The sequence below is a fragment of the Schistocerca gregaria genome, chromosome 7 (assembly GCF_023897955.1).
Source record: "Schistocerca gregaria isolate iqSchGreg1 chromosome 7, iqSchGreg1.2, whole genome shotgun sequence".
Classification (NCBI taxonomy): Eukaryota; Metazoa; Arthropoda; class Insecta; order Orthoptera; family Acrididae; genus Schistocerca; species Schistocerca gregaria.
The window spans coordinates 570,673,627-570,698,418 of NC_064926.1; the positions used below are offsets into that span (position 1 = coordinate 570,673,627).

Genomic DNA, 24,792 nt, shown 5'->3' on the forward strand with positions numbered 1-24,792 from the left:
TCACAAAAGACAGGTATATACGAAATTCCTTGTGAGTGTGCTAAACAGTATGTAGGACAAACAACATACAATGTAAAAGAACACTGCATTGAACACCAGTGCTACACTGGTTCACTACAGCCTAACAGATCTGTAGTGGCTGAAAATTTTGTTTCCATTGGCCATTCCATGGATAATGGGAAAGTTATGATACCAGCCACAGCCCTATTTCTCCTATGATTCAGCTGTCAAGGAAACTGTAAATACAATTAGCAGACAACCTGCTCAACTGAGACACGTGTCTCCGGCTCAATAAATCATAGTAACCCATCATTTCATGTCTGTGCTCTCAAAGCAATTACTCTCCTAGGTCTTCACTGCCTGGCATTCCAATATATACCATGCATAATAATCGACCAAATACTCTGTAAGCACTGTGCATTTGCTGACTCTGGATTTGCTTTGTTTCACTCTTGGAGGTGTAAACTGTTACCTATGATTGATGTACTTGTTAGAGTCTGTGCAGGATACAATGGGCGATGTGCAGTGACCAAAGTGCTGGGCAAGTTCATTTGTTTGTTTGGAAGAGGAGGCCAACTACCACTTTCAGCCAGTCGGCGGCGTGCTGAGACGACAGAATCGAAATGCACACTCTACAATCTTTCTCAAATGATTTTACAGAAATGATGTAAAATTTTCATTTTTGACGTACTTTTAGCTTTATATGTTAGCTTTGCGATGGCATGCCGTTCATTTTGTTAATGGTTATAATGATATTTACACTGAAGTAAGACGCAAAGCGAAATTTGAAAAGTCTGCAATAAAAAAATATGAGTCGCTGTGATTTTGCATTTGGCATATAATATAATATATTGCTGCAAATGAAATTTAGCTAACATTTTGAATTTCTCTTTAGACTTGGGTAGAGGCTATATCTGTCACCAGCCTCAAGAAAATTTATCTGACATAGCACACTCATTTGCGATCACACACACCAGCAAGTAAGCCAGAATGAAATATCCGCATCACTCCTCATATTTCATAAGCGGTTTGCGATATCAAAATGAGATTTTGACAAATGATAGCATACACAGAGGAGAGTATTCTCCCATGTGGTTATTATGTGTAACTTCATTATCTAGCATGTTATTCCACTAACTACAGTCTTCTTATGCGAAAGAATGTTATTTTTAAAGCCATCAACAGACAGCGAAACAAGAAATCCTGTAGGTATTGGAATAACATAAGTGAAGACGTTACATGTTTATTTTTGGACCAAGGATGAGGTTATTCATAAGATATCTTACTTTTCCTCAATTCCTCACTTAATAAAAGTAATGAACCACTATTCCTTGTGTCTACACAACATGTTAGTGAGAATTTATTGTCCAAATTCCACTGTATTTTGGCAAAAGAAACAAATTTTAACAAGGCTGCAAGATAAATGTAGGTTTTACTCACCATTCATGATGTTTCTTTGTAAGTTACAAAAGGTTAATCCACCAGGTGAAAATAAATCACTATTTTTGTTGCTTTTTCAGTGGAATTCTTTTTACATGCTAACCAAAGCAGTGATGACAGTAGATCTTTTTGAATGGTCACCATGTAGATGTGGGTGTTCAGGTGCTCCACTTAATATGGGCATCGGCTTCAGTTTAGAATGACACTTCCCCCTCCAGCACTCGGTATTTCCCCTACAGTGCTTGCTCGCACCCCCTAATACTACCACTCTCCTCACACGTGCCCTGCCAACTGCACTTGTAGATAAGCATTATTCTGCATGCAATCTACGAACAATGTTACCTTTGATGCATGCACATTTACTCCACAGTGTAAAGTGCTTTATAAATCTTGCAAGCAACTCAACTGAACAGTTGTCAGCCAAAATATTGGTATAAGATGTAATAATATTCTGGGTGCATTTCCAAAAAATTATAGAATATTAGATTCTCCAGAAACACATTTTGGAGATGTTTGTAGACTACTGGAAGGGAGAGCTACTATGCTGCAGTCACAAATAATGTGTTATTTTGTAAATTTCCCTACTGAAAAGTCTACCAAAACAGAACAAAAAATTCACAAGGTATAGTCTATCAAGATATTTAAGGATGCTACAAATGTGATGGCAATGACTTTCTGTACCAAATTGTTAGCATTAATGCTGAAAAATAAAACACTTTTGAACTAGTAGAAACATTTTTCAATAAATCTTGTACAGATCATTATATGGACAAACTTACAGTAATTATGATTTGGAAAGGATGTATATTTTATATGCAGATTTCCTGAAAAAAGAAGAAATGGTAAATACTTCCTAAGTGTTACAAAAGCCATTCATATGAAATGTAAATTGCCATAAAACAAAGCTTTCATCGTCCCACATCCCAAATGATAATATAACCCCCCCCCCCCCCCCCCCCCCTCTTGCCACACATAACTGCAAAAAGTACAATATTTGATGGATGGTTGCATCCCTTATCAACCATGAACCTCTACTTTTGGTCTTTCCCGGATACATTGGTCACCATTATGACTCTAAAAAGGCGAAGCACTGGATACAAATATTTACAAAAGAAGAGAAAACAGATTTACAATGCTAGCCAACATAAAAGTTATTTTTTATAAATAAATATTTTTAATATTTGTACACAGTTAAAATAAACAGCATCCAGCTAGAAGGTGTAAGGCATTCAAATCTGAAACAACATGAGGCATGAGATATAAATTCAGCAGATCAACCATTAGTCTTCTTTTCCTTTTTGGAAAATAAGCACAACTTACCAGTCTTTTCTCTCTAAATGATGCATCTCAATAATCTGATGTAAGTGTTCTTCTATGAGAAACCTTTCAATTGAATGTGCTCCTGGGAGAAGAGGACCCTGTAACCACAACTACAATCAAATATCATCATTTAAAAAAAATTAAAAACTGCAGTCTGTAATTTGGCTGTGATACTAACAATGTTTGCAGACTAAAATACACTCATCAGTTGCAAATATATTTTTATTATGCTTTGCCAGTTTTGACAAATTAGTTTTGTCATCTTCAGAAGCCTACAAAATTAGGGATATTACAAATTTTTTGACCTCAGGTACACATTAATGCGAAGTACATGAACTATATCACAGAAACTTACCTAGTATTGGTTTAGCAGATGTCAATATCTTCTTCACAGAAGTGTAATGCCCTGATATGCCCAGAAATGTACACATTGTATGTGATTATTGTAAACACAGATTGACAGTTTACAGCAAATGTGAGACTTAGCCCATTACTTTTATATATTAGAACTATATGTCATATTTTTCAAACACATTATATATAATTTCTTTTTATACTTTTGTTATAATACTTATATATGTTTTTAGATATGTTCCTTGCTGCCAGCACAACAGATATATAGATGTGATTCAGTTATTGTAAATTGTCAATCTGTGTTTACAATAATCACATACAATTTGTACATTTCTGGATATACTATGGCATTATGCTTCTATGAAAAAGATACTGACATCTGCTAAACCAGTACTAAGTAAGTTTCTGAAATATACTTCACATACTTCACATAAATGTATAGCCAAGGTCTAAAATTTTATAATATCCCTAATTTTGTAGTCTTCTGAGAGGAAAAATTAATTTTTGGAAACTGGTAAAGCATAATAATATATTTGCACCTGATGAATCAGTTTTATTCTGAAAACTGTATACTACAGTCACTGAAAACTATATCCATGAATAAAATAATAAAAAGTACTAAAACATTCTTTAATCCTGTTTTATCTACTGATAACAACAATAATTCACATTATTCTTTCCGCACCACTGCTAAGGACTTGCTGCACAATTACTGCCATCAAAGCTGCATCATGATCTACAGTAAAATTGAAATCATTATGAAAAAAGTAACTAATTTGGCTTTTAAAATAAAGGTACAAAATCCACTCTTATCATCTGTGAAGGTGGTTAGTTAGCAGGGGAGCAACTTTGTCTCATCAAAATTTTTCCAGTTTTTCCCAGGTGAAATTACAATTTCCCTGAACCAAGTCACACAGAGCCTGGTCAGGTGAAGAAAGCTGCATCGTGTGGTGGAACCATGCCATTTTTGGCCAAAAACTGACTAACAGAGTTGGCTGTGTGTACAGGTGTGTTGTTATGGTGGAAGAACCAGTCTCCTGTCTGCCACAAATCAGGTCTTTTTTGACTCAACCAAGCTCCAAGAGAACCTACTAATCTCTAACGGTTCATCAATTGTCTGTCAACAGTCTGTGAGCACATGCTCTCAAGATTTTTCAATATTTTCATTGATTCAGGCAATTGATGGACATCCAGAATGAGGTTTGTCATCAACCAACATGTCGCTATTTTTAAATCAAGCAAGAGGCTTGTACACTTGGGTTTTTCCCAAAGTGTCATCTTGATAAGCTGTTCCTGACATTAAAACAGTCTCAGCAGCATTTCTACTGAGTAGGAAACAAAATTTCACAGCTGCACATTGTTCCCTTAAACGTGCCATCACGGATAACAAAACACAAACAAAACAGCACTATCAAACAATCACTGCATATGAACACAAGTCAGGTCAACAACAGAGGCAACACTGAACTGGCAATGAGTTGCACTATACATGCCTAGCGTATGCATACTATACGAACTCCAGCCAAGTTTTTTTTTTTTTTTTTTTTTTTTTTTTTTGGGGGGGGGGGGGGGGGTGTACCCCCTTGTATGTGGACTGAAACTGATGGTGGAATCATCGAATTTTATTGTGACTAAAATAAGTTGCAAATTTACTGTGAACTGTTCTCAATCAGTAAATAGGAAAATGATAACAAACAAATATAAATAAATAATGAAAATATTACCATATCACATGTGGTACCATGTTCAGAAGTTTTATTTATAATTAAAAGTTTAAGGCACCACATGTCTATTACTACTGTACTGTCAGTCTTTGTTTGTGGAAAATAAATTAAATGATACAATAAAAGAATTGCACAAGTTAGCATAATTCTTGAATAAGTCACAATGAGGCACACATACAAGAGGTAAGGTCTTCAGGGACCAAACTGCCGAGGTCAACCGTCACACATACAAGAGTATACAATAATATTACCAAAGTCTGAAACATACCTCTGGGCAATCCGTGTAGTCAAACATTCTAAAAACGGCATGTGGCATTGGGTACACATAGCTGTCATGATGTGGAGGAGGTAGGATGGTTGGTAAGTTGTGCTGAAGTGCTTCGGAAAGTGTGCTGTCAAATGCCAAGTAAGGACGTGGAATGTGCTTTTCTGCCCAGTTATCTTGTCGAAGCTTCCGAATCTGGGCCCAAAGACAATCCAAGTACTGGAAAATGAAAGTTGTTCATGAACAAAATATATCAACAGCACTTTCAACGAGAAATGTAATGTTCACCATGGCACATAACACAGTATGTACATCTACTTAATAATATTTATTCATTTCTATTCCAACTGAATACCTTTTCTTCTATGTGAGTGCAACTGACAACATTCAAGATTTCAGGCATAAATAAACAACACATCTGCTTTCATTTCTCACAACTATGCCACTGGCATTATTCTCATGCAAATTTCTTGTAGCATATTAGCTAGTGTCAATACTATTTACTTATCCGTAAACAACAGAGTGGAATTGTGACATTATCCTACTTTTTGGAACTCCACAGGGAGGAATGAGGGACAGAGTAAAGATTAAGGAGCACGTATCACAGAGAGTATGTGGCAGTTCCAATCCAGTTAAGATAAAGGCAGAGTGAGAAATTAAGACAGGTTAGTGGAAAGAGAAGTGATAGTCATTTAAGAACTAAGGACTGGGGCAGCAGAGGAAAAAAAAAAGTAATCAAGAAGGGAGGGGAAAAAAGGAATAATGAAAAGAGAGAGGGGAAGGTAGGATCTACATGATTACTCTGCTATTCACAATAAAGTGTCTGGCAGGGGTTCAATGAACCACCTTCAAGCTGTCTCTCTACCATTCCACTCTCGAACAGAGTGAAGAAAAAATGAGCACTTAAATTTTTCTGTGCGAGCCCTGACTTTTCTTATTTTATCATGATGATAATTTCTCCCTATGTAGGTGGCTGCCAACGGAATGTTTTCATAATTGGAGGATAAAACTGGTGATTGAAATTTCATTAGAAGATCCCATCGAAATGAAAAACGCCTTTGTTTTAATGAATGCCACTCCAATCACATATCATGTCTGTGGCACGATATCCTCTATTTTGTGATAAAACAAAACAAGCTGCCCTTCTTTGTACTTTTTCGATGTCATCCGTCAGTCCCACCTCATGCACATCTCACACCCCACAGCAATATTCCAGAGTAGGGCGGACAAGCTTGGCGTAAGCAGTCTCTTTAGAAGTCCTATTCCAATGAATCACATTTTTTGGTTTCCTCTACCCACAACATTATCTATGTGATTGTTCCAATTTATGTTATTTGAAATTGTTATCCCTAAGTATTTAGTTGAATTTACAGCCTTCAGATTTTTGTGACTTATCGCGTACTCAAAATTTAGTGGATTTCTTTTAGCACTTATGTGAATAACTTCACACTTTCCTTTATTCAGGATCAATTGCCACTTTTTGCATCATACAGATATCTTATCTAAATCATTTTGCAATTCATTTTGCTCATCTGATGACTATACAAGATGGTAAATGACAGCATCATCTGCAAACAGTCTAAGGCGGCTACTAAGATTGTCTCCTATATCGTTAATATAGATCTGGAACAATAGAGGACCTATAACACTTCCTTGGGGAACACTGGGTATTACTTCTGTTTTAAATGATGACTTTCCATCTATTATTATGAACTGTGTTAACACAGGTTAAGATCAGGGGCGTGTTGGAATGTATTGTATCCCATCTGCAGAGTTCAAAGGAATTAGTACTGAGTGACAGAATCCAAGTGGTCTGCATGATAAAGACAGGCACTGAGGTCCCTGGAGTTATGCTGTAGAGCATGTTCAGCAACAGGGTAATGGGTAAGTGGATACTCGATCGGTTATGTCTCTCAGGTATAACAGTAGACACATAAGCTGCCTTATCAGTGAGAGTATTTATTGCTTACAGTTTGACTTTCTTGTAAAAAGTTATCTGTGTCTTTTGGAACCATGTTGTATAGCTAGTTACGGTTCATAGCACGGTGGGTTGTTTAACAATGGGTGAGCCAGCCCAAAACTGGTAGTCACTGCGGCAAAAAGTATTACGCAGTCATCCTGAAGCAGCATGCCTTGAATCATCAAGTTTAGTTGTAGTCACGTCTACAGCATCTATACTTACTCCTCACTCTACCCTTCTCATCTCTGGACTTACTGGCGTACCATCTTTAACCTCCTATTCTCTCTCTGTCACCACACACTTTACCTTCATCTACCCTCATCCTCATTACACATGGGTTGAGTGACCTGATTTTTCTTTCTAATCTTCCCCATTCATTCATCAATTAATTTATCTGCCACAGTGAGTTTTTCTAAAATTGTACTACAAAATGGGACACTTCCCCTCTCTAAACCTGGAACAACTTTTTGTTGCCCACCAATCCTGACAGCATTCTGGTCAGATCCAATACTCTTTCTCAAACATTCGTGAAATCATTGTTGCAAAACTATATTTGGTAAATTTAGAGAATTGTTGTTCAGGGTAGATTATGAGACAATTCTGTTTCGTCCACTCTTGTAGATACCATTAGTAAGAGCTAAGAGAGATTGGGACACTTTTATCTGTCTCACTGCAGTGTGGCCTCACTTGCCTGAGACTGCAGTCGTGTGTGAGTTGCGCGGGCGCGTCAGTCATCTATTTTGGGTGTCGGTCTTACTGGCCGAAAGCTTTATTTGTAACAATCTTTATGTTGTGCCTATCTGGAACAGAGCATCTCCACTATACGGTGAGTGGCAACATTCCTTTTCATAATTTTTTATATGACCAGATGCACAAATTTAAAAGGTTGACATGCTGTATGAATAAAGGCAAACAAAGCCTTAGTTTTCTTAAATTAATCATTAAAAAAAGTGATGACTGGGAACTTTGTGACTGAAATATTTGCTTTTGTAAAATTGTCAACACCTTTTTTTCCAAAATGGTCCTTCTTTTCTTCATTTGGCTGTATCTGAGCTTTCAAAAAGGATTGTTCTGTTGAAAAGCAGCAGCATTTTCACACTGGTGAACTGAATATGTCTCCAATTTATGGTGTTTTTGGACATTATTTGTCTTTTCTCACCCAATTCGATCCACACAACTAATTTTGACCTTATGAGAGCATTCATAGCCATGCAATTCATGCTTGATAACACTACAGATACAACTGACAAGGCAGTTAGTGTTAAAGTAGAACCAAATGTACGGTAACTCTATTTTAAAACTCTGGAAACTGCTTCAATGCAGTTGAAAACATTACAGATTTTATAGGAGTGCATAGTTTCACATCGATATGGACTAATAAAGGTTTCTCGGGTTTCCAGCCACGTCAAGTGGCTTTTGGCCGAGTACTCCTTGGCCATTGTCAAGTGGTGGCTGTTTTCTAGTTGCTGCTGCTGTCCTTATATAGCTGCGCTGCCTTCCGTGATGTCACTGGTACCCACTCCGCCACCATATGAAGGCAGCATGGCTATATAAGGATGGCAGCAGCAACCAGAAGACAGTCACCGCTTGACAATGGCCGAGGAGTACTCAGCCAAAAGCTCATGGATTTTAAACCACTTGATGCGTCTGGAAGCCCGAGAAACCTTTATTGCTACAGATTTTGTTTTCCAATCACTTTACTGCAGAGTCTACAGTGGCAGATGGCTGCAAGCATAAGCAAACTTCAGTCAAAGGGGAGAGGGCCAGTGAGCTCGGCCAAGCCTCACCTTCATTTTTCAGGGCTGCAGCCTGCAGCAGACCTGGCATATTTTCACAGGGATCGCTGATCTCTTCTGGTGTTGTAAGGGTTGGGTTGGGTTGTTTGGGGGAGGAGACCAGACAGCGAAGTTATCCGTCTCATCGGATTAGGGAAGGACGGGGAAGGAAGTTGGCCGTGCCCTTTCAAAGGAACCATCGCGGCATTTGCCTGGAGCGATTTAGGGAAATCATGGAAAACCTAAATCAGGATGGCCGGACGCGGGATTGAACCGTCGTCCTCCCGAATGTGAGACCAGTGTGCTAGCCACTGCGCCACCTCGCTTGGTGTAAGGGTTGTAATTTATTTCTGTTATGGACCACGATTAGTCGCTTCGCTTATTTCAAAATAAGAAAACAACAATCAATGCACAACACAAAGCTTTCAGGGACAGTTACCATGCAATTGCTTGTTGTGGTTCGCCGAGTATTCATGCCGGACCTCTAGCGTATTCATGCTGGACCTCTAGCAGTAATCAATGCAACCACACTTCAAAAAATTCACCATGTTAAAAGTGCTCGGATTATACCATCTTCTGAGATTTAGCTAACAAACAAACATATGCTTTTCTTTGTTATAAAATGTTATGTCCCAAGGCTGAGTACTACATTGCATTACGCAGTGTGTATCTTAAATGGACCATTCATCCGCCCACAATTGGCATGGCACTAGAGCGTAGAGCGCATTGATGTTTTTGGGTTTATACACTTTTTATCTTGAAGACAGGTTCTTAATGAACATTATCTTTACACATTGGGCTTTGCCAGATGACCTACAATACCAGTGACTGAAAATTGGTTACACTTTTAATATTTATATGCAAAAAATATCAAACTATTTGTGACAAAATAGTTAATCTGGATACAATTCACTGTGAAATGACTTCTGTTTAGTAATTTTGTGTTTCTGCATTTTGAGGCAGAATTCGCATCTATTTCACATTTATCAGAACAAGCGAATTTTTCCGATCCCTAATCATAAGGAAAATAAACTCACAACTTTGTCACCAACTTGTTTAACTGTCAGGAAAGCTGTTTGGAATGGATCTAGCATCTATATAGAAACTGGTTTCAGTTGAAATCTATGAGTACTTACCTCCTCTTGTGGATGAGGGTGATCAAGAGCCCACACTCTAAGGGCACCATGATGCTTTTTGCTTCTCTTTCCAAGAAATACTTCAATGGAAATTAGAAGATGTTCTAGTGACTGTTCTTTCTTTTCATATAACTCCCGTCCAACCCATGGCAGTGTAGACAATACAGCAAACACATACCAGTCCTTCCTCACCTGCAGGCAAAGAGAAAGGAGTAGAATTTAAGCTACAAAACTTTTCAAAAATTAAATAATGGATGCAGTAAATATTTCAGATAGCTTTATGGATACTTTAACTACCCATTATGATGTTACATACTCAGGTGTAATGGTACACTGCTATAAATATATAAAGGGAAGTCAAAAGAAAATGTGACAGATAGAAAAAAGTAATTATAAAGTTTATCATTTCAAAAGTGATTACCATAACTGATAATACATTTATCCCACTGCGAGACAAGAAGATTAATGCCTTCATGGAAAAATTTTTGTGGTTGCCTATGGAACCATGATTATATCCACGCATGTACGTCTTCATCCAAAGCAAATCAAGGGCCACGATTGTCTTTGTTCACGGCTGTAAAAATATGAAAATCGGATGGGGAATGATCAGGACTGTATGGAGGACGTGTAAGGGTTTCCTAGTAAAACTTTTGCTGACATCACACCAGCAAATTACATGGAGAAAGTATTATTTGGGTGGTAGTCTTCCTATATAATGTGATCTGCAAACATACAGCGAGTATTACAACAAATGTGTCATTAAAATGTGTTGGGTACCCATTCTTTGGATGCTCACCTTTTTGGTCTCCTTTCTTGTTCTTTTTTTTCCCCACTAATACTTCTGTGTGTGTGATCTAATTCTCTGTGCACTATCATCGCAGTGTGCATGTATTTTTTTACAATTGCTTCATCAAGGTATTTTTTTATATTACTGAACACTGGACAGCTTCATGGTTGCTTAATCGAGCTTTTTTTTTCTTATATTATTGAACAATGAGCAGCTTCAGGTGAACAATCACAACAGAATATATGCAGAATGCAAATGTAATACTTTGAAATCTAAAGTAAGGGAAAAGAAACCACTTGCCTATAGTGGCCTGAGTTATGGAGCATAGAAACACATAGAAAACAGGATTTAGACCAGCTTTTGAGCTCTTGCTCTGTTTCTAGTCAAAGTACATACATTCACACACACAACCACACAGACACCGCAACACGCACTCCCATGGAGCTGGCCATGGACACTAGAATGTGTTTTTGGGTGTCAGTGTGCATCAATGTATGTACTTTTATTAGAAAAAGGAGCACGGGACTGAAAGCTAGTATGAATGTTGCTTTCTGTTAAGTATATCTATGCTCCACACATCAGTCTGCTATAGGTGAGCAATTATCTTCAACTTGTTTTACATATTGTTCCGTCCATGAATTTCCATTACTGTTATTCTTTAAATCTACAACAGAAAAAATTAAGATTTGTAGATAGGAATTTTTTTTAAAGGCCAGGTAACATGCATCATAATCCTGCAAAAAAAAAAATTAAAAAGAAAGTAAGAAGCTCCTGTAGTTTGAACATAAGCTGAAAATGGTATATTGTATATTCATCATCATGTGTAGAGTTACTGAAAAAGGCACAGGGTTGAACAAAAAATTATGAAGTTCCAAAACACACATACTCGTACAGAAGCAAATAAAAATTCCTCTGATGTGTGGCTTTGTTCTGAAGCTAAAGGTATTGCCTCAAAAGTGTAGGAATTTTATATTTCATTTTCTTACTATCCCCTTGCCTGCAATGAAGAAATCAGGAACTCCAGAATCTCAACATACATGTTTGTACTCTTTCGGACTCAACTTCTGGTATGCAAGTTGTTCTACAATACAGTCAATAAACCTTAAAGAAGTCTCTCTTGTTCTGAAAAACTTATGTCCAAAATTAAACCATTATCACGATAAATAACTGAATTTTATAAAAGTAACACAGTACAGAATTTACCTGTGGGACACCATCTTCCTTAGCGGCATCAACCATGTTGTCAAGTAGCTGCATTAAAGATCCTGCAGAAATTACATGGCAATTCACAAGGTCTGCTAAGAAGCGTAATGAATACCGTGCCGCATCCCACCGACAACTTTTCAGTGAATCCTTCAGGTTGCGCACCATGTAATCTACAAACTGAGGATAGAAAGTACAGTATGTAAGTCTGACATAACACATATTATCATATACGTTCCACGTAATGTCTATGATATATACCATTTAAATAAAGTGACATCACGATTAAACACAGTTTTCTAATTTCACTGTGATGAGCCATTCACAAATAATTGCTAAGTACATTAATTATTCACAGAATTATTTAACAATCCTGGCACAGTAAAAATCTTTATATAGTCAATGATAGTTTACTGCTCATAAAAGATCCTCTACAGTCAGTGATGTCAAGCACACTATTTTCAGAAACTACGTCCTTATCACTAACATCATGCAGATGTCTACATCTACATCTACATTTATACTCCGCAAGCCACCCAACAGTGTGTGGCGGAGGGCACTTTACGTGCCACTGTCATTACCTCCCTTTCCTGTTCCAGTCGCGTATGGTTCGCGGGAAGAACGACTGTCTGAAAGCCTCCGTGTGCGCTCTAATCCATCTAATTTTACATTCGTGATCTCCTCGGGAGGTATAAGTAGAGGGAAGCAATAAATTCGATACCTCATCCAGAAACGCACCCTCTCGAAACCTGGCGAGCAAGCTACACCGTGATGCAGAGCGCCTCTCTTGCAGAGTCTGCCACTTGAGTTTGTTAAACATCTCCGTAATGCAATCATGGTTACCAAATAACCCTGTGATGAAATGTGCCGCTCTTCTTTGGATCTTCTCTATCTCCTCCATCAACCCGATCTGGTACGGATCCCACACTGATGAGCAATACTCAAGTATGAGTCGAATGAGTGTTTTGTAAGCCACATCCTTTGTTGATGGACTACATTTTCTAAGGACTCTCCCAATGAATCTCAACCTGGTACCCACCTTACCAACAATTAATTTTATATGATCATTCCACTTCAAATCGTTCCGCACGCATAACCTCAGATATTTTACAGAAGTAACTGCTACCAGTGTTTGTTCCGCTATCATATAATCATACAATAAAGGATCTTTCCTTTCTATGTATTCGCAATACATTACATTTGTCTATGTTAAAGGTCAGTTGCCACTCCCTGCACCAAGTGCCTATCTGCTGCAGATCTTTCTGCATTACGCTACAATTTTCTAATGGTGCAACTTCTCTGTATACTATAGCATCATCTGGGAAAAGCCGTATGGAACTTCCGACACTATCTACTAGGTCATTTATATAAATTGTGAAAAGCAATGGTCCCATAACACTCCCCTGTCGCACACCAGAAGTTACTTTAACGTCTGTATATGTCTCTCCATTGATAACAACATGATGTGTTCTGTTTGCTAAAAACTCTTCAATCCAGCCACACAGATGGTCTGATATTCCGTAGGCTCTTACTTTGTTTATCAGGCGACAGTGCGGAACTGTATCGAACGCCTTCCGGAAGTCAAGAAAAATAGCATCTACCTGGGAGCCTGTATCTAATATTTTCTGGGTCTCATGAACAAATAAAGCGAGTTAGGTCTCACACGATCGCTGTTTCCGGAATCCATGTTGATTCCTACAGAGTAGATTCTGGGTTTCCAAAAACGACAGAATACTCGAGCAAAAAACATGTTCTAAAATTATACAACAGATCGACGTCAGAGATATAGGTCTATAGTTTTGCGCATCTGCTTGACGACCCTTCTTGAAGACTGGGACTACCTGTGCTCTTTTCCAATCATTTGGAACCTTCCGTTCCTCTAGAGACTTGCGATAGAAGGGGGGCAAGTTCTTTCGCGTACTCTGTGTAGAATCAAACTGGTATCCCGTCAGGTCCAGTGGACTTTCCTCTGTTGAGTCATTCCAGTTGCTTTTCTATTCCTTGGACACTTATTTCGATGTCAGCCACGTTTTCGTTTGTGCGAGGATTTAGAGAAGGAACTGCAGTGTGGTCTTCCTCTGTGAAACAGCTTTGGAAAAAGGTGTTTAGTATTTCAGCTTTACGCGTGTCATCCTCTGTTTCAATGCCATCATAATCCCGGAGTGTCTGGATATGCTGTTTCAAGCCACTTACTGATTTAACGTAAGACCAGAACTTTCTAGGATTTTCTGTCAAGTCAGTACATAGAATTTTACTTTCGAATTCACTGAACGCTTCACGCATAGCCCTCCTTACGCTAACTTTGACATTGTTTAGCTTCTGTTTGTCTGAGAGGTTTTGGCTGCGTTTAAACTTGGAGTGAAGCTGTCTTTGCTTTCGAAGTAGTTTCCTAGCTTTGTTGTTGTACCACGGTGGGTTTTTCCTGTCCCTCACAGTTTTACTTGGCACGTACCTGTCTAAAATGCATTTTACGATTGCCTTGAGCTTTTTCCATAAACACTCAACATTGTCAGTGTCGGAACAGAAATTTTCGTTTTGATCTGTTAGGTAGTTTGAAATCTGCCTTCTATTACTTTTGCTAAACAGATAAACATTCCTCCCTTTTTTTTATATTCCTATTAACTTCTATATTCATGGATGCTGCAAAGGCCTTATGATCACTGATTCCCTGTTCTGCACATACAGAGTCGAAAAGTTCGGGTCTGTTTGTTATCAGTAGGTCCAAGATGTTATCTCCACGAGTCGGTTCTCTGTTAATTGTTCGAAGTAATTTTCGGATAGTGCACTCAGTATAATGTCACTTGATGCTCTGTCCCTACCACCTGCCCTAAAGATCTGAGTGTCCCAGTCTAAATCTGGTAAATTGAAATCTCCACCTACGACTATAACATGCTGAGAAAATTTATGTGAAATGTATTCCAAATTTTCTCTCAGTTGTTCTGCCACTAATGCTGCTGAGACGGGAGGTGAGTAAAAGGAGCCAATTATTAACTAACAGCCAGTGAACTAACACTGAATTTCCTTTTCTAAAGTTTTTGTTTAGCATAGAACACGTGAACACCAGCTGTCTACTTGTGGTGTGTTTTTTTCTTTACCATTTCAGTTAACTTTCCACTGCAGTTATGTAATTCTCCTGTAGCTTAACGTGTCATTCCTTTGTTACCTGCAGGGTTAGACAAGAGTTTGGAGGCCCTTATCCTGATACTGCACAGCCCTCAAATTACAGCAAGATATGCGATAACAGAACAAAACATGGCCGAGACACCTCCATTTTGAACTGATGGGTCTACTTGATTGAGACACTCATTGGTATCAAGCCATCACCGCGAACCTTCTATCAAGATCATCAGGCATCAGACAAATCCTGCAGTCAGTTTTGAAGAGAAATTTATGTCATTGATCTATGTCGTCATCTTCACATCATGAAGCCGTGGGGTTAGTACTGCTGTTTATAACAGAAGCTTAGAGGACAAATCGATCATGTCAAAATGGTTGTGTACTGTCTGGGTGTACACAATGCTTCCAGTTACCTCCAGAAAGGCAGTTCACAATTCTGTTACAATCTTCTTGGGGTGCCTACAAAACCATAATTTGCAGGTAGTGGCCTTAGCTGGTGTTGTTGACTGTGAGGGATCATTGTAAGGCAAATTTTCACCATTTTGTATTTCACAATAGTGGCTGAAATGTTCCAATTCTGTCACTACGGTGTACACCAATTTGGCAGCCAAATTTCTATCGCAACAACCCTTACTCTCACTTTGTTACTTTCTCATTTTCTTTTGGCCCCACAAACCACGGTCGCTTTCTGGGCTTGTAAATAGCCTCATTTGTAGCATTGTGTTCTTCCCTAGTTAAAAGTATCTGAAGATCCCCAGCCATCTGGTCTCTTCATCTTATTTTTGGTCTCGGTTTCTTCTCTGACACTTCTCTTCTACGGATGTGGCCAGCCCATCTCAGTCTCCTTGTCTAGGCTTCCACAACAACATCTGAATCTTTACATATCTCCCTGAGCCTCCTGTTCCATATTCAGTGCCTTCTCCTCCCTTATAAATTGGTCCAAATATCTTCTGCAGTATTTTATTTAAAAAAATATTTTTCTTTCACTCTGTATGCTTATGTATTCTCCATATTTCTGCCTCATTTAGAAATACTTAGTGTAAAGTGACAAAGCTTGAAATGACACTTCACGGCATCTTGACAGAATGAACAGTGAACACCATCTTCACTGTCCCACTTATGCTTCCGGACAAGGCATTATCTATGGAACTGCACTGAAAATTAAGATTTACCTTTACAATTGTTATACAGGTGGCTGTAAGCAGTGGTTTCCTATGGTAAAGAAAGTACTGAGAAAGAGAAACAAATTCTGCAAATGAAGGGGATGATGCACAACGTTTTTTAGCAATTTATCAACAAATGGTTCAAATGGCTCTAAGTTCTATGGAACTTAACATCTGAGGTCATCAGTCCCCCAGACTTAGAACTACTTAAACCTAACTAACCTAAGGACATCAAACACATCCATGCCCGAGGCAGGATTTGAACCTGCAACCGTAGCAGCAGCGCAGTTCTGGACTGAAGCGCCTAGAACCACTCGGCCACAGCAGCCGGCCAAACAGGTTAAGTCTCAATAAAATCTCTGGAGATTTGGCTACTATTAATACAGCTTTTCTAAATTTGTCTTCAGGTTTAGTTATTTATTCTGAAAGTGTTATATTAGGTAAACACGGTCATCAGGCTACGTTACAGATCAATCTGTTACCATAACATTTATTTCACCAACTCGCAACCAATCTGTCACTTTATAACCTAACTTTGACCTCATGTTATGCTACAGGTCATTTGTAGCCACAACCAAGATTTTGATGGTGTGGAACTATCATACCATAACCAGAGTTTCAACGAAAAAGTCTTGAACATTTAACTTTATTAGGTTAAAAGTCATAAAAATAAAAACCTCACCTCACCACCAAAATTATAATTCTTTGCATTGAGCAATCCAACCAGTGTAGTGTAGATTGTACATTTCTCAGGCATCTTGATAGCACAATCTGTAAGTATACGAAGTATCTTGGTGCGAAAAGTTGCTAAATCTGCCTCCAGTACACTTGCAAGTCCTTCCAAATTACTCTCCAGCGATGAGGTGCTCTGTAAATTAATTGCAGTTACCATTAACACGAACTATGAACATTTGCTCAAATCACACACATAAAATTCAGAACAACGTCTCCCCCCCCCCTCTCCAAAACCATAACAACATTACAAGATCATGCGAAATTGGGCTTTGAAGATATCTGAGCAGTAACAGCAAGTCCACTAATATGGAAACTATGGTAATAACTACAATATCAAACAATAATAAGAAAAACTACTACAATGGAAGATGCTAGAACTTCTGAAATAATGGGTTTCTTTTCCTGGCAAAAGAAAACTGCAAGCTGGAGAAAATAAATCAATTCAAGAACTGAACAAAAGTTATTGAGACCACTAGGTTGAGAAAACATAGTATGGCAAGACAAGAGATAAATCCTAAACGCAAAGGTAACAATACATGAGATCTGAAAATTTTTGAAGCTGCAAGTGGCAGTTAACAAATAAAGAAAGACAAAAATGTGATACTGGTCAAAAGAAAGCAGCCATATAACATAAGAGAGAGATGAAAAGCGAAAATTATGGCAGAAAAGGGGGGAGGGGTGTATAATGAGAGAGATGACAGGGTTAAGCTGGGTGGAAATTATATTTTGTAGAGCAAATTCTCACCAAGTTCTGCAGTGCTGGTGTTTGGAGGAAGAGTCTAAATTATCCACACAGTATTTTATCTTTCATTAATCCTTTCCACTCAGCATCCTCACCTCCTGGTATCAAACCTAAACATTTGTTTTCTTTCATTTAAAATCTATTTATTACCCATTTTCCAACCAAGTCCTAAAGATTAAAAGAGAGAAAAATTTTGGGTTTGCTGCCTTGCAGACTATGAGGTTATTAGAGATGGAGCACAAACTTGGGTTGGGGAACCAAGGGGAAAGAAACTGGCTGTGGGTTTTTTCGAAGGAACCATCCTGGTAATCACATTAAATTATTTAACAGAAACAGGAAAAATGTAATTCCGGATGGCTGCACAATGTATTCAGTTTTTATGTTTGAATGATTGGAATAATTTCAACTAAACTTGGTACATCTATTACTTGGTTGTTGGTACACTCAAACAGTGGCTGGAGAAACACTGACATGTAAGCAAAAGGAAATTTCAACCAAATGCATTTATATGGCTTACTACCTAGGAAAAAAATACTTCTGGAGTAAGACACCCTTAGCTTCACTAGGAGTTGGGTAGGTGATGTGAAGGTGGTGCCATACAAAGATCATCAAATATGATTGATATTAGTGTCAAATATGTGTTTTTTAAGTTGCTACACTAATGGGCGAGTCTCAGTAACATTAATTGATGGCAGCCCTGATAGGAAATGATCCTTCTACATCTACATCTACATCCATACTCCGCAAGCCACCTGACGGTGTGTGGCGGAGGGAGTGGTGGGTGTGGAATGACTAGTAAACCATCTGTTATTCATGACTTTCTCTCTGACCTGAGACATACTGCCTGCACAGTTGTCTTTCTCTGGGTCCTAAATCATTTGTGTTTCCCAGGGAACGAACTATGAATTGACTGACTTGTTTGTCTAGACAAGCGATTACTTTCCTAACATTTACTTTGATGAACCCAGGCGTAGATTTGCAGGTGCAAATAAGACCTCTTCTCACTTGGAGATGGGATAACATCTGGTGGGCTATTGCCCCATCTAATAAATCAGGAAGATTACTGCTACAGGCCACTCCACTTTCCATCCCTGCAGGTAGAAATCCATGGTTCTATGCCTCTGCATCAGCCACACAAAATTAACACACAGTTTTATGTTATGTAATGAGCCACTCCCACATTCTTGTTGCAGAACCTTACAGACAATAGCTAACAACCTGGTGTAAAGCCCCCTCCTCCTGGCTCTGTGCTAAGCATCATCTTCCAGGTTCTTTGCCTCTGACATCAACGGACAACTCATGGAGAGTGGAACTGGTTTTCCATTTTCTTTATGAAAGCGAAATATTCTCAGCTATAATGTTTTAAACTAGTTTCAGTGTGAGGGCATGGTACTTGGCTTTTGGGGTTTTTCCTACCACATGCTGGTCTAATTGAGGTGGATTGGTTCTATGGAGAGGTTGAAAAATTATCTAGATCTGAAACTCCTTAACCTTTGTCTTTTTTCTTGCCTTATGACAAAAATGTGGACAGTATTATTTTTCCACTCAAGCTAACGTTTTTCCATATTTAATGGAGAATTAGCATTGTGTAAGGTATAACTAATCTCTTGCCTAGTGTTTCACTTCAGGATCAAACTAATATACCAGTGCCACATTTCCATATAAATGTGTACTTTTGTTTCCAAAGTACCTTATTACCCGCAGTTGCCCAGTTTAACTCCATCTTACATTATATGTATAGTTAAACCTTCACTCCCTGCGGGCACTGATGCTCTTCTAGCCTGTTCTGCCCTTTTGTCACATTTTGGCACTCCTCATGTGCCCTCTGTCCAAGGCCTTTGCCTCTTTGCTATTTTTCTTTAATCCAATTTGATGCCACCATCTCTTCCTAAGGAGGAAGGAGTATTGTAGCCAGTCCCTCACTGGACCACTATATCGACAAGCAAACCCTTGTGTCCTGCGTGAGTTGCCTTGTGGTTGGGCTGTAGGCGTAGGCTGTAGGCGTTTCCGCATCAGAGGGGCCATCCCCCCCCCTCCTCCCCATCCCCCCATGCTGTGCGCACACACCCTATAGTGGCGCTATGATCTCTGAACTACTTCCTCACTGCGACCACGTATCTAGAGCCATCTGTGGCTACAACACCCATAATGGCACTGCGATCAGCCATGTGATCGTCTTCATATCAATCCACCTGCCTTTATAGGCTGCGAATAGGCCACCAGCAGGCAGTCAGTTGCTCTGCCTGGCCAATTATGCGGCCCATCAGTCAGAGCCTCATCATTCATCTCACCGGCCACCGGTGTCGCTGCAACCTTAGGGGCAGCCACTGTTGAGCCAGCGCTACAAGATGCCTGCCGATGTTGTCCCTGGATCAACAGTTCTGAACCATCACACTCTGTCGGCGTATCTGTTTACTGGGAGGCACTGCTGGTCAAATGCTTTCCTCCCAGCTTATGACGACACCAAATGGTGGCCTGTCGAGTTAGAGGCTACCAGGTGGCTGCTGCTGATTGAATGCTGCCTCGCCAGCCATTGTCATTCCCTGTTGGCGCCTGCCACTGCTGCAGCCAGCTCATTGGGCACCAGTCACATTCCTCTCCTTGCAGCTTCAATCGCCAGATGCCTACTGACGCCGACATCTCTCAGTGTACCACTCTCATCGCAAACCGATGCTGAAGTCAGCTCATTGGGCTACCAACAGTGCAAGCCTCGCCGAGCACCAGTCGCACCCACTCTCGCCACAACGACAATCACCAGGCAGGCGCCTTCCACAACCTACAGAGCATCACCGGGCATCAGCTACATCCACGCCACAGAACTACACCATCTTCAAATTGCTCCCAGAACAGCCTCTAATATTATAATATCAGATGTCATCTACTGTTAACCACTGTGCAATAACCCTTGTAGATATCGTACGGAATCTGCTGTAACTTCCTGTGTCTTTGCCACTGTGCGAGGACATAAAACAGTAACATCATATGTTGGCTCATCTGATCATAAACTGAATCAGAGCCTGGCGCTGTATCATGTGATATGCCCAGAGTCTGAAGCAGTTCTCAGTCAGTGAAACATTCACTACATACACTCCTGGAAATTGAAATAAGAACACCGTGAATTCATTGTCCCAGGAAGGGGAAACTTTATTGACACATTCCTGGGGTCAGATACATCACATGATCACACTGACAGAACCACAGGCACATAGACACAGGCAACAGAGCATGCGCAATGTCGGCACTAGTACAGTGTATATCCACCTTTCGCAGCAATGCAAGCTGCTATTCTCCCATGGAGACGATCGTAGAGATGCTGGATGTAGTCCTGTGGAACGGCTTGCCATGCCATTTCCACCTGGCACCTCAGTTGGACCAGCGTTCGTGCTGGACGTGCAGACCGCGTGAGACGACGCTTCATCCAGTCCCAAACATGCTCAATGGGGGACAGATCCGGAGATCTTGCTGGCCAGGGTAGTTGACTTACACCTTCTAGAGCACGTTGAGTGGCACGGGATACATGCGGATGTGAATTGTCCTGTTGGAACAGCAAGTTCCCTTGCCGGTCTACGAATGGTAGAACGATGGGTTCGATGACGGTCTGGATGTACCGTGCACTATTCAGTGTCCCCTCGACGATCACCAAAGGTGTACGGCCAGTGTAGGAGATCGTTCCCCCACACCATGATGCCGGGTGTTGGCCCTGTGTGCCTTGGTCGTATGCAGTCCTGATTGTGGCGCTCACCTGCATGGCGCCAAACACGCATACGACCATCATTGGCACCAAGGCAGAAGCGACTCTCATCGCTGAAGACGACACATCTCCATTCGTCCCTCCATTCACGCCTGTCGCGACACCACTGGAGGCGGGCTGCACGATGTTGGGGCGTGAGCGGAAGACGGCCTAACGGTGTAGCCCAGCTTCATGGAGACGGTTGCGAATGGTCCTCGCCGATACCCCAGGAGCAACAGTGTCCCTAATTTGCTGGGAAGTGGCGGTGCGGTCCCCTACGGCACTGCGTAGGATTCTACGGTCTTGGCATGCATCCGTGCGTCGCTGCGGTCCGGTCCCAGGTCGACGGGCATGTGCACCTTCCGCCGACCACTGGCGACAACATCGATGTACTGTGGAGACCTCACGCCCCACGTGTTGAGCAATTCGGCAGTACGTCCACCCGGCCTCCCGCATGTCCACTATACGCCCTCGCTCAAAGTCCGTCAACTGCACATACGGTTCACGTCCACGCTGTCGCGGCATGCTACCAGTGTTAAAGACTGCGATGGAGCTCCGTATGCCATGGCAAACTCGCTGACACTGACGGCGGCGGTGCACAAATGCTGCGCAGCTAGCGCCATTCGACGGCCAACACCGCGGTTCCTGGTGTGTCCGCTGTGCCGTGCATGTGATCATTGCTTATACAGCCCTCTCGCAGTGTCCGGAGCAAGTATAGTGGGTCTGACACACCGGTGTCAATGTGTTCTTTTTCCCATTTTCAGGAGTGTATTTCTGTGTGACAGGGTAAAAGATACTGAGATGGCTTCATCTTGTTTTTTATGCACTTGAAAGGCAGCCATGTAAAAGCCAGGTAAGACTAGGGCAATACAGTTGTAAAATGGGTCACAAAGTGTTCGGCAAGAACTGACATGTCGGTATATATACCACCCTGAAGGGGGAGATCTGGGACACCTGTTGAGCTTTGGTGGTCTAACGGACTAAAGAGCATGGCCCACATCTTGGATGGAAAGGCATATGTTTTCAAGGAGGAGATGTAGTGCTCCCAGCATTCCTTCTTATTGTATTTAATCAGACGGTGAGCCTCAACAAAGGTGATGAGTGGTCTGTGAAGGATAGTGCTTAGTATCTTGCTGGGCCCTTAGATGATCCTGAATATTTGTTTCAATGTCTTAATTCACCATGGAGCGAGATGGAGGTGGAGTGGGACTGTAGAAAGTAGGACAGCAGTTTCAGCAGTGAGGATGATTGCATCGGAATCTAAGACAACTTCGACAATCTCATCGTTGTAACATGGCGGACAGGGGGCGAAAATAATGGCACAGGTTTACAACTGCCATTTGGCTGTTCAAAAAGCCCAGTCTGGTAAGTGATCTGTCAGGTGGTGACAAGGAAGTTACATAATCATCAGAAAGTGGCCACTGTGCACAATATCAGAAAGAAGCTGGTCAATCTGAAGGCCGCTATCAGAAGAAGTGGTACTTCCCCGAAGGGAGTAATGTGCTCTGAAATGTCCACATAAGAGAAAAGGAGTGGGGAGTTGCTGGATTACGTTAGTCATCACATGGTAAGTAAGTGCCTTATCTGGAGGTAAATAAACATTACAATCATTAATGACTGCAATGTGGCACGAAGGGGAATCTGATCACTGACAACATCTGTATGGTGCTGACAGAATGTGTGATAAGCTTGAAGAGGTGGGAAATGGCCATCAGTGAGGTGCATTTCTTAAAGGGCAACAAAGATTGTAGAACAGGAGAACATTAGTAGTTGTAATTCTGGCAACTGACAGTAATATTCATTTCATTTCCAGTGGATCATCACATTTGAGTGCTTCAGTTAGGCACAAAGAGGCTGTATTCTGATTAAAACTACTTTGTGATTGACAGACTACAGTGATGTGGGGCAGTGTTGCCGGCATGCAGCCAGCCACGCGTGACACAGCTCTGCAGGCACCAACAAAACAGGCAATAAAGCGAGCATATGGCACTCCACAAAGAACAATAACTGACTGGGAGTTGGTACTTAACACCTGACTATCTGAAACATCAGTCACAATGTAAGTCTAATTGGAGTATAGGAGGACAAGTCATGCCCCACAATCACCACCTGTAAATGGTGGAGGTTGTGACGAAGCAAGTAGGGATAATTTTAATTCCCCTCTTGTTTTGCCATCTGCCTCCTTAAACTCATTTTTTTCACTTTTAACAATTTACCATTCACATATGTGAATATAATCTGAATCTTCATAAAAGAAAAAGGCTGGCTCTTAGTTTAAAAGAATATAACACAAGATCTAATTCTGTGCTTAGTTTTATGTATGTAATTGATCTTCTGATTTATTTCAATTATTCCTAGTTCATACTTTATTTATAGGGCGAAATCAGTAATTGTTTCGTACCTTACATGCTATTGTTGATATATAAACAAATATAAATTCTGTACTAATTATAAACATTTGGAAGATGAAATACAAGTAATCTTAAAGTGTCTATTTTGCTATATTCGAAAACATGTTAGCAAAGCAAGCCCCTAATTAATTCCCAAGTAATTTTCAGTTTTGTCAAAAGTATTGTTTGCGTAAAGATATTTGTTAATTTCATGAATTAAACAAATAATTCAGCCGAACTCTTGCAGTAGAAGAACTGTTAAAAACATGGAATTTTTCGATGTATTCAGTTAATTTAATGAGTTAAGTTTTAATTGTAATTTCTGTAAATGTAACTTTAAACAATGTGTAGTTTCATGGCCGAGTTTCAGATGAGGAATCTGTGTTGGTTAGAATGACAACAATGATTGTCTTAACAGTGAAATACGTGTTATGTGTGTAAAAACAATGATAGTGTCTGCTCCATACGTATCTGACTATTCACCAAGAACTGCGAACTTTGTGGTTATGTTTTTACTGCTTATAGAAGTTCAACAGTAAACTATTGTGGCAGTACGTAGAGGTTCACCTGCCAACTATTAATGGGGCTTATGGAAAGTTAAACAATAGTGCACTGGTCACAGAACTGTGTAATATTGGGGTGTTGTGAAAAGTGATAGTAAAAGACTGTGAAAGGCAACTGTGCGTCTGTCGGCTACATTATTCACTGTAGCCGGTGTCCAAATTAGAAACCCCATTTTTCAGCCAGTGTAGCAATGCAGTACGTTTACGCCGAGGACAACAAGCGAAGAAAATAAAAGCATGTGGAACTGCTACAAGGTGGAAAAACATCAATGAGCTCTGGTTCAAAGTCACAGCTCTTTGCAGCCAAAACTCTTGTAAGAGTTTATCTGTTGTGCATGTAGTAACAGAAGAAGAGCAGACTTGGGACCCACAGTCCATGGCACCTTCA

The 24,792-nt window shown here is 40.2% G+C and overlaps 1 protein-coding gene across 1 annotated transcript in view; it reads right to left on the reverse strand.

The window, feature by feature from the left end:
- The window catches only part of LOC126281956 (nuclear cap-binding protein subunit 1), a 186,743-nt gene that overhangs the window by 140,383 nt on the left and 21,568 nt on the right, over window positions 1–24,792 (reverse strand). Inside the window, exons 3-7 of the mRNA XM_049981328.1 lie at window positions 16,927–17,112; window positions 11,965–12,144; window positions 9,975–10,166; window positions 5,107–5,322; window positions 2,761–2,858 (exon numbers count right to left, since the gene is read on the reverse strand). Coding sequence (XP_049837285.1) covers window positions 2,761–2,858; window positions 5,107–5,322; window positions 9,975–10,166; window positions 11,965–12,144; window positions 16,927–17,112 — 872 coding nt within the window. The remainder of the gene's footprint in view (window positions 1–2,760; window positions 2,859–5,106; window positions 5,323–9,974; window positions 10,167–11,964; window positions 12,145–16,926; window positions 17,113–24,792) is intronic.